This window comes from Meles meles, chromosome 20 (assembly GCF_922984935.1).
Source record: "Meles meles chromosome 20, mMelMel3.1 paternal haplotype, whole genome shotgun sequence".
NCBI lineage: Eukaryota > Metazoa > Chordata > Mammalia > Carnivora > Mustelidae > Meles > Meles meles.
Genome location: NC_060085.1, coordinates 10,465,102 through 10,475,590, shown reverse-complemented (window position 1 = coordinate 10,475,590; position 10,489 = coordinate 10,465,102). Strand labels below are relative to the sequence as shown.

Here is a 10,489-nt window from a genome sequence, read left to right as displayed (position 1 = left end):
ATTACATAACTCAGTTTATTAAGCTTTGTGATAGCTCATGATACTCAGGAGATCTTCCCTTTGTCATTTTCCTACTCTGTCAATGTCATTCCTAACCTCAGATATGAAATATTTGGACATTCTCACTCATTCAAAGGACTCCATGAGTCTCTTAAGAGTAATTTCTTTTCAAATTAAATACATCATACTGAGTATTATTTCTTTAGTTTGACTGAATACTACTCCAGTGGAAAATCTGCTCTTGACCACCACAGATATTTATGTCAATTTATAATAGAGGAAAATCTAAGACCACTGGGCTTCCCTTTTGTGAACTTCATTCCTTTGTATATTGCTATCTTATATATTCTGCCAGAGAATAGATACTTAGGTGTACTGATGGTTACAGCTGTTCATGGGGATTTTCTGCACATTGGGATCCTGTTGTTACACAGCTTATGTCCATCATGACTCCCATAGTCATTGGCAAAGAAATGATAATAAAATACACATCTACAAGTGGAATCTATACAAAAAGACAAACATGGAAAAAATAGATTGATATAACATTGCCTTAGAGTCAAACTTGACTTTAAGGATGATGAAGCAAAGTATTAAATCACACATTAATTGTTATCCAAAATACGTCTTTCTCAGGCACTTCATCTACCTATTGAATTATAGTATATCAGATTCCATCTGTAAGATGTATTCATTAAGATGAAAGACTGGCAGCATGATATGGTTTTATTAAATTATTTTCTGGATTCTGTTTGAAAATTTCAAGTGCTACATATAAATATGATCCCTTCCATTTTCCTAATTGAAATATCTCCCACTCATTTGAAATTTTGCCATAACCTCTAAATGGGAGGCAGTGCACAACATTAGTATCATCCACTATATATCATCCTCTTCATCACAGGATGACTCAGCAGCAAGCTTGGATTCCTGTCCAGGTGTGATTCAGAGTCACAAGTTTTGTGCACATTTGCACATCCTTCCAACCTTTCTGTGTAACCTCAAATAGACCTCAATGGAGTCCTTTTTAATAGAGTTACTTGAGATAAACTTTAAGAACAGAGTAGTCTTGAAGCCCACTTTCAAGTATCAGAATAACCATGTGGTGATAAGCACTGGGTGTTATACACTAATGAATTGTTGGACATTACATCAAATCTAATGATGTACTATATGTTGGCCAATTGAACATAACAAGAAAAAATTATAAATAACAATGTCTAGAATAAGAAAAAACAGGTTATTACAAATGCCAGGAGCTTTGCCTGGTTTGATTATTATATCAGGCAGCTATTTCTGCATACAAAGCAATGTAAAATAAAATGGCATAATATAATATATTTATTATGGAAGGGGATTGTAAGGTAGGGAGTTATTCTGATCTCTGCTGGAATCTTCATGAGTCCTTAGTCAAGAGCAAAACTAAGATTTTGTTTCTTTTTGTGTTTTTGTGTTTTTTTTAATTTTACTTATTTGCCAGAGGGAGAGAGCACAAGCTGGGGAAACAGCAGGCAGAGGGAGAAGCAAGCTCTCAGCTGAGCAGAGATCCTGATGTAGGACTCAATCCCAGGACCCTGAGATCATGACCTGAGCCAAAGGCAGACACTTAACCAACTGAACCACACAGATGTCCCTATAGATTATTTTGCTAAGGCTCATCCATGAGATGTGTGACTGTAGAGCTCTTCTGTCCTGAGCCAATTTATGATATTTTATATATGTAGGCTAATCTTCTAGTTTAAGGGAAAAAATGAATTTATAAAATGTGAGTTGTCTTAATTCCACTATTTTAATATCCACCAGTGAACCTTTTCTTTTTCACAATTGGAAAAGTGCTCTCCCACCAAGCTAGGTATTACTTAACTAACTGTATTCAAGATCTGACCCTGAGTTATTCACCACTAGAATTTTAAATTTTAACCAAATTATTGGAACACCATTACATGTGACAAACTGTACATATTTGAAGTTTACAACTTTAAGAATTGAAAGAATCATTGAAAAATAATGGGTACATACTGTATGGTTCCATTTCCATAGAACTCCAGAAGGTGCACAGTAAGTTCTAACAGCTTCTTATACAATTGTTAAGGTGTAATCCCCCAGCTTTTGTTTTCTTCTGAAGGCATTGTGGAATTATAAACATAACTTTAAGTCATGCTGTAAGGAAAGATGAAATGTGTGTTAATACTTGTTGAGTGCAACGATTTTTCAAGACTAAGGGTTGTGTGTATATAAATTTATTTATATTCATGTACATTTTTATTTCAAGAAAACAAACTCACGTGCATGGATGTACATGCACAGGCTCAGAACCCTCTTTGTAACTCATTATAACCTATCCACTGTGTTGTAAGAAAGTTGGAGAGAAATTTTTAAGGTAAAGAAATAAAAAGATTGAATGTTTGCATTCACATGAAATTTTAGGAATATAGATATTTAGACAAAAAAATTTAGAGAACAGCTAGCCTCAATGTTCACAATGAATTGATTTTCCCACATGAATGTTCAGAGTCCTCATATACAGAACCACATGTACATTTACACAAGGAGAATCTCTCTGTACAGCTTAGAGGGCTGCATATCTCAAAATGACTTTGGATTTTTCTTATACTTAAGATATGGTTTCAACACAAATTTCTCTTACCCAAGAAAGCTAAGTGAATGAATTGAGTGGTATAATTTAGTTTCTTCAAAGAAATTTGACTGGAGAAATATCTTTGTCATATTTCTTCACCGCTATCAGCAATTACACAATGAGGGTTTAAAAGAAACATACTTGCACTCTTCCAATCCTGGAGGTCAAAGCTGAAAATGAGTCTCACTGAGCTAAAATCAAAATATCTCTGCAGGACACAGAGAGTGTAAATTCCCACCTAATTATATGATTCTTTGCGACCACTTTTTCTCCAAAGAAATGCAAGTCCTAATCTATTCATTTCCCCAAAGTTATCATTAGAGTCACTTTTTAACAGTTATCCAAAATAAACTTGAATAACAGAATGATCATGAATTTTTCTGCATAGCAAGACAAAAGTGAATGTTCTTCACATGTCCTTACTTCCTCTGGCAGCCCACTTAGCTTAATTCACTTTTTGGAGGCAGAATCCCAAGATAGAGCAAAGAAATGTACAAAGACTCTAAGGTCCACTGTCACTCCCATCATATTCTGCTGCTGGCCACAGTAAATAAAAAGTCTTAATTCAGCCCAGATCAAAGGTGGAGGAATAGTCTTCACCACCTGTTGGAAAGTGTTGCACACATTGTCAAAGGCATGGGTACAGTGAAGGATGAGTATCTGGGGCCATCTCTGCAAAGAGTCTATCATTGGTGTAAATTTTAGTATGAATGGTTTCATTTCCATTTGCACCTTCAGCAGTGGAATGATCTCAGAGAAGACAGTGAAACATAATTATGTGCTAACTGGCAAGTTATGGAAATTCTACTTCAAAGGGCCAGGCTTTCCTCCAAAGGTAAATATTTCGTCCCATTCCTTGTCTAATGATTACCATCCCTTGTCTAAGATAAAAGAAATAACAGGTTTTCTTTCCAGATGCCTCAAGAAGATCAGTGATTGTATGTAAATCACTGATTGATGGGGCTAAGAACTGTTGTATCACTGATGATATCTTCATGGCATCCTTATATATATGCTGTTTTCCTATGGATTGACCTTCATATTGACATACTTATAATGGTTTTCATCCTGGTACTGTTTTTGTTTTGTTTTGTATTTTTATAGGCAGGGTTCTTCTGGAAGGAGGTGACATTTGAAATGCAATTTTAAGACAGAGATATAGGAGTATTTTTTCTTCATTTTTCCAGTTTTATTGAAATATAATTGGCATATAAATTTGTGACTGGTGATTTCATGTACATATATGTTGTGAAGTGATCACCACAATAGATTAGTGCATACACCCATCATTTCACAGAGTTATCACTTATTTTTGTGGTAAGAACACTTACGATGTACTCTGTTAGCAACAAGCAAGTCTACAACACAATATAGTTAACCATAATGACCGTGTTGTATATTACATTCCCTGAACTTACTTACTCATATTATAGCAGGTTTGTAGGTTTTCCTCAGCATCTTCCCATTTCCCCAAACCCAGCCATCAGCAAATATCAACCCACTCTCTGTGTTCTCTATGAGTTGAGGTTTTTGTATTTCACATATAAATGAGACCATACACTATTTGTCTTTCTCTTTCTGGTTATTTCACTTAGCCTAATGCCCTCAAGGTCCACCAGTGTTTTAACAAAGGAAAGGATGACTTCCTTTCTTTTTATTTTTTGAATTCCATTGTATGATTATGCCTTCATTATTAATTCATCTGTTGATCCATACTGCACTGTTTCCATGCCTTCACTACTGTGAATAATGCTGCACTGACTGTAAGAGTAGAGATATCTGATATATTCACAAGTATGTGAGAATTAAATCACACCAACAGTGGATGGCTGAGAGGTGAAAGAAGAAACCAAAAGGAAATTTAAAAATCTCTAATCAAATGAAAAATGAAAACAAAGCATATTAGAACTAATAGGATGTTGAGAAGCAGCTCTAAAAGGGAAGTTTATAGCAATAAATGCCTGCATTAAAAAAAAAGACCTTAAGTAAATAATCTCACTCTATGATTCAAAGAGCTACAAAAAGAAAACAAACTAAGTCTAAAGCAGCAGAGGAAAGTAAAAAACAAATATCAGAGCATACAGAAATGATATAGAGAACAGCAAGCCAAAAGAAAACATAAACAAAGCTAGGAGCCAAGTTTTTGAAAAGCTAAGAAAAATTAACAAACCTTTAGTTAGACCAAAGAAAAGGGGTGAGGGAGAAGATGCAAATATATAAAAGCATCAGCAGAATGCCTGGGTGGCTCAGGTAATTCTGAGTTAAGTCTGTTAAGTCTGTTAGGTGTGAGCCCCACATCCAGCTCCATGATCAGCATGGAGTCTACTTCTCTCTCTCCCTCTACTCCCCCCCCACTGATCTCTCTGTCTCTCTCCTGATATTTAAGTTTATTTTTTTCAGTGTTCTGAGATTCAATGTTTATGCACCATACCCAATGCTCTATATACCACATAAATGAATACATAAATAAATAATCTTAAAAATAATTAAAGACTTCTTTTTTAAGTCAGCAAAAAAGATGATGCCTTACAACGGATACCAATACAAAGAATCATAGGAGACCATTGTGAGAAATTTCACTCCAACAAATCATACACTCTGAAAACATGGATAAATATCTAGAAATGTATAACCTACCAAGAAAAAATCAGGTAGAAATAGGAGATATGAACACATGACTAATAAGTAAGGTGATTAAATCAGTAATCAAAAATCTCGCAGCAAGGAAAGCCCAGGACCAGTGAGCTTCACAGACGAATTCTACTAATCATTTCAAGAAGAATTAATGACAGTCTGATACCCTGATACCAAAGACAGAAAAGTTAATTACAATAAAAGAAAACCATAGTGACACCTGGGTGGCTCAGATGTTAAGAATCTGCTTTTGGCTCAGGCCATGATCTCCAAGTCCTGGGATCAAGCCCCATGTCTGGCTTCCAGCTAAGGGGGAGTCTGTTTAGAATAACCCTGATGAACATAGACACAACATTTTTCAAAAAATATTAGCAAAATGTATTATATTTTTCAAAAAACTGAATATTTTTCAAAAAATATTAGCAAACTGAATTCGTATTGAGGAGGATATATACCATGATCAAGTGGTACTTATCCCTGGGATACAAGGATGGTTCAACCTAAGCAAATCAATAAATGTGATATATCCCATTAATATAATGAAATATAACAATCATATGATCATCTTGATACATACAGAAAAGATTTTGACAAAATACAACAGCCTTTCATGGGTTCAAAAAAATTTTTCAACAACTAGGTGTAGGAGGAATATACTTCAGCAAAAAGAAGACCATATGTGACAAACCCACAATAACATTGTACTCAAATGGTTGGTTAATGGCTAGAAAACTTTAACTCTGAGATCAGTAACAAGACAGGGGTATCCACTCTCTTCCACCAAATGTGAGAACACAGCCAGGATTAGCAGAGCACTTACAGCTTACCAACAGCTGACTTCACCCTCTTGAGGACACAGCAGAAATCAGAGGCCTTCCCCGTCAGACTCCCATGTGATTTAAAAAAAAAAAAAGCTTCATCTTATATTGTTTACTTTTGGCAAAACTTGTTATGCAGCAATAGCTGACTGATACAATAATCAATATAACAGAACTGAGAGTATTAAGAATAATCTATTTCTTCTTATTTTTGTTATTTTTTCAGATATTTGAAAGACCTATTCATAATGCCCTAGTTTTTCACATTTATTTCAGATAGCTGTACTAGAAAGTGGCTACCATTGAGATTTCCATCCAGATAACTGGTAGAGATTAGAAAGACCAATATGTTTGTTTTTACAGGAAAAAATTGTGGGACCCTCAGTCACAACTTTTCATCACCAGAGCATTATAGTCAATTCCAGCTCTTGTATGAGTCTTTGATCATGGGATGGAAGAGAGTTTAGGTCATAAAAAAGGTAAAGAAATTAACAACAGAGTGAATACACTTATTGTTCATTCACACTAAACATTAATGACATTTTTTAAAGATTTTATTTTATTTTTTTTTCTTATTTGACAGAGAGAGAGAGAGAGAGAGAGAGAGAATGAGATCACAAGTAGGCAGAGAGGCAGGCAGAGAGGCTCCCTGCTGAGGAGAGAGCCCAATGTGGGGCTCGATCCCAGGACCCTGAGATCATGACCCAAGTCAAAGGCAGAGGCTTAACCCACTGTGCCACCCAGGCGCCCCTAATGACAACATTTTTAAAAAGAGAAATATTAAGTTTAGAACAATGGAAGGAGTAATATTTGTAGGCAGTATTGGAAATTTTCAAATAGAAACAGAGAAATCATCCAATTAAATAATATAAAATCTGTCACTAGATTCCAATTAATAAAACCCTCTAAACATGGACACCAAATAACCCACACTTGAGTAGAGGAGTAGACGAACATCATCAAAGACACATTTTCCGCAATAAAATATGGTGTGATAGAAAACTTTTACTTGATCATATTTCAGGTTTTCTCAATATTAAGCCCATATTAAGTCATTTTGTTTATGCAAATTTGTCTTTCTGTAGATTACACTTGAATTGTGTTTTTATAAGCCTTACTATTCTGTGGCAGGGATACTGTGGATGCTGAGCTGATAAGACAATGAGATCTTAATGAGGATCACAAAGCCCCATGATGAGGTACAAAGCAAACTAATAGGTTAAAGTCTATATTACCAGGATCAGCATTTAAGATAGTAATATAGGAATGAATGGTGGACACAGAGTCAAACTCTGTGATCTCAGAATGTCCTCTACAATAAAATTGTAAAAATGGCCTCAGTCTCCAAATGTCATTTAATCCATAAATCCAATACAGTTCATCACTGTATGAGATGAATGGAAAACCCCAAATTGTTTCTGATTGAGGGTTGGGACCAACTTCAGCAACTAAAAAAGATAAAAAGATAAAATGACTGGCTAGAAGAAGGAGCAGAAATCTTTTTTTTTTTAATTAATTTATTTATTTTTATTTGCTTATTTACAGCATAACAGTGTCATTCTTCTGGCATCACACCCAGTGCTCCATGCAGTACGTGCCCTCCCTATTACCCACCACCTGGTTCCTCAACCTCCCACCACACCCCACCCCCTCCCGCCGCCCCTTCATAACCCTCTGGTTGTTTTTCAGAGTCCACAGTCTCTCATGATTCATCTCCCCTTCCCGTTTCCCTCAACTCCCTCTCCTCTCCATCTCCCCATGTCCTCCATGTTATTTGTTATGCTCCACAAATAAGTGAGACCATATGATACTTGACTCTCTGCTTGACTTATTTCGCTCAGCATAATTTCTTCCAGTCCCGTCCATGTTGCTACAAAAGTTGGGTATTCGTCCTTTCTGATGGAGGCATAATACTCCATTGTGTATATGGACCACATCTTCCTTATCCATTCATCTGTTGAAGGGCATCTTGGTTCTTTCCACAGTTTGGCGACCGTAGCCATTGCTGCAATAAACATTGGGGTACAAATGGGCCTTTTTTTCACTCCATCTGTATCTTTGGGGTAAATACCCAGCAGTGCAATTGCAGGGTCATAGGGAAGCTCTATTTTTAATTTCTTCAGGAATCTCCACACTGTTCTCCAAAGTGGCTGCACTAACTTGCATTCCCACCAACAGTGTAAGAGGGTTCCCCTTTCTCCACATCCTCTCCAGCACACGTTGTTTCCTGTCTTGCTAATTTTGGCCATTCTAACTGGTGTTAGGTGGTATCTCAATGTTGTTTTAATTTGAATCTCCCTGATGGCTAGTGATGATGAACATTTTTTCATGTGTCTGATAGCCATTTGTATGTCTTCGTTGGAGAAGTGTCTATTCATATCTTCTGCCCATTTTTTGATATGATTATCTGTTTTGTGTGTGTTGAGTTTGAGAAGTTCTTTGTAGATCCTGGATATCAACCTTTTGTCTGTACTGTCATTGAAGGAGCAGAAATCTTAATAAGGCTGTTGAACAAAGAAAAATTGAAATTCTGGGATACAAATAGAGGATTAAGTTCTTCTTTCATGATCAGATTAAAGATTCACAATTCCTAGCTATTAAGCATTAAGCCTGCAATTACATCTTGAGAATAGCTCCTTTATGGCTTTCTCTTGAAAAATAAAGTTAGCGTCCCCTTTATGTCTTTGTTCCTCAGACTGTAGATGAAGGGGTTCAGCATGGGTGTGACCACCGTGTACATCACCGAGGCTACTGCACTTGAATGGGAGCTCTGGGGAGCAGCAGAGCTAAGGTACACTCCTAAGCCTGTACAATAAAATAAAGAGACAACTGAGAGGTGAGATGCACAGGTGGAAAATGCTTTGTATTTCCCTTCAGCCGACGAGATCCTACATATAGAAGAAACTATCTTAGAGTAAGAGCAAAGGATGCCAGTCAGAGGAGCACCGACCAACAGCACAGTTGCAAAATACATCACCAAGTTATTCAGAAAGGTATCAGAACAGGCAAGTTGGATCATCTTATTGAGTTCACAGAAAAAGTGGGGGATTTCCACTTCTGTACAGAAGGACAGCTGTAACATCATTAAGTTTTCTAACAAGGAATGCAGGGTACTCATGATCCAAGACAACAGAACCAGAAATCCACAGAGCCGGGGGTTCATGATGACCATGTAGTGCAGGGGGTGACAGATGGCCACGAAGCGGTCATAAGCCATCACAGTGAGGAGGAAGTTGTCCAAACCTATAAAAAGTATGAAAAAGTACATCTGCATGACGCAGCTTTCATAAGTTATGGCTTTGGTCTGTGATTGTATATTTACTAGCATCTTGGGGATGGTGGTGGAGGTGAAACAGATGTCTACAAAGGACAGGTTGGAGAGGAAGAAGTACATGGGTGTGTGGAGGTGAGAGTTTGAGCTGACAGCCAGGATGATGAGCAGGTTCCCAAGTAGAGTGACCAAGTACATGGACAGGAACAGCCCAAAGAGGAAGGGTTGCAATTCTGGTTCCTCAGAAAATCCCAGAAGAAGAAATTCTGAAATTTGGGTGTCATTTTCTACTTCCATGTCATTGATGTCACTACTAAAATAAGAGAGAAAGAGCATAACAGAACCACGCATTACAAGGCTGGGATATATATTATTGTTTATATTCTGCACTCAAGAAATTTATGTTTATATTTGTATATGAACATAATAAAAACACTACAAACAGGAATAGAAGAAATCTATCTCAAACTAAAGCCATTTATGAAAACCCCACAGCAAACATGACACTCAATGGGGATACAGATATATTTCCTCTATGATCATGAACAAGGAAAGAATGCCTGTTTTCATGACTTCTATTCAAAATATCATTTGAAGTATTGTTTGCTTGTTTGTTTGTTTTTAAATTTCTCATGGTCTAGAATTCATTGTTTATGCACCACACCCAGTGCTCCATGCAATAAGTGCCCTGCATAATATCCACCACAAGGCTCAACCAACCTCCCACTCCCTTCCCCTCCAAAGCCCTCAGATTGTTTCTCAGACTACACAGTCTCTCATGGTTCATCTCCCTCTCCAATTTCCCCTAAGTCCCTTCTCCTCTCCAGGTCTCCATGTCCTCCATGTTATTCCTTATGCTCCACAAATAAGGGAAACCATATGATAATTAACTCTCTCTGACTGACTTATTTCACTCAGCATAATCTCTTCCAATCCCATCCATGTTGATACAAAAGTTGCATATTCATCCTTTCTGATGGAGGCATAATACTCCACAGTGTAAATGGACCACATCTTCCTTATCCATTCATTGGTTAAAGGGTGGTCTTGGTTCTTTCCACAGTTTAACAACTGTGGCCATTGCTGCTGTGAACATTGGAGTACATACGGCCCTTCTTTTCACTTCGT

The 10,489-nt window shown here is 36.9% G+C and overlaps 1 protein-coding gene across 1 annotated transcript; it reads right to left on the bottom strand.

The window, feature by feature from the left end:
- Window positions 1-8,728: 8,728 nt before the first annotated feature.
- On the bottom strand, window positions 8,729-9,694 carry LOC123932659 (olfactory receptor-like protein OLF4). Its single transcript, XM_045991136.1, has one exon. The coding sequence runs from the start codon at window positions 9,656-9,658 to the stop codon at window positions 8,729-8,731; it is 930 nt and encodes a 309-aa protein (XP_045847092.1). The 5' UTR covers window positions 9,659-9,694.
- Window positions 9,695-10,489: the final 795 nt, after the last annotated feature.

Bases quoted from the DNA above. Each gene is read 5' to 3' on its own strand.
- LOC123932659 (XM_045991136.1), bottom strand. From the start codon at position 9,658: ATGGAAGTAGAAAATGACACCCAAATTTCAGAATTTCTTCTTCTGGGA.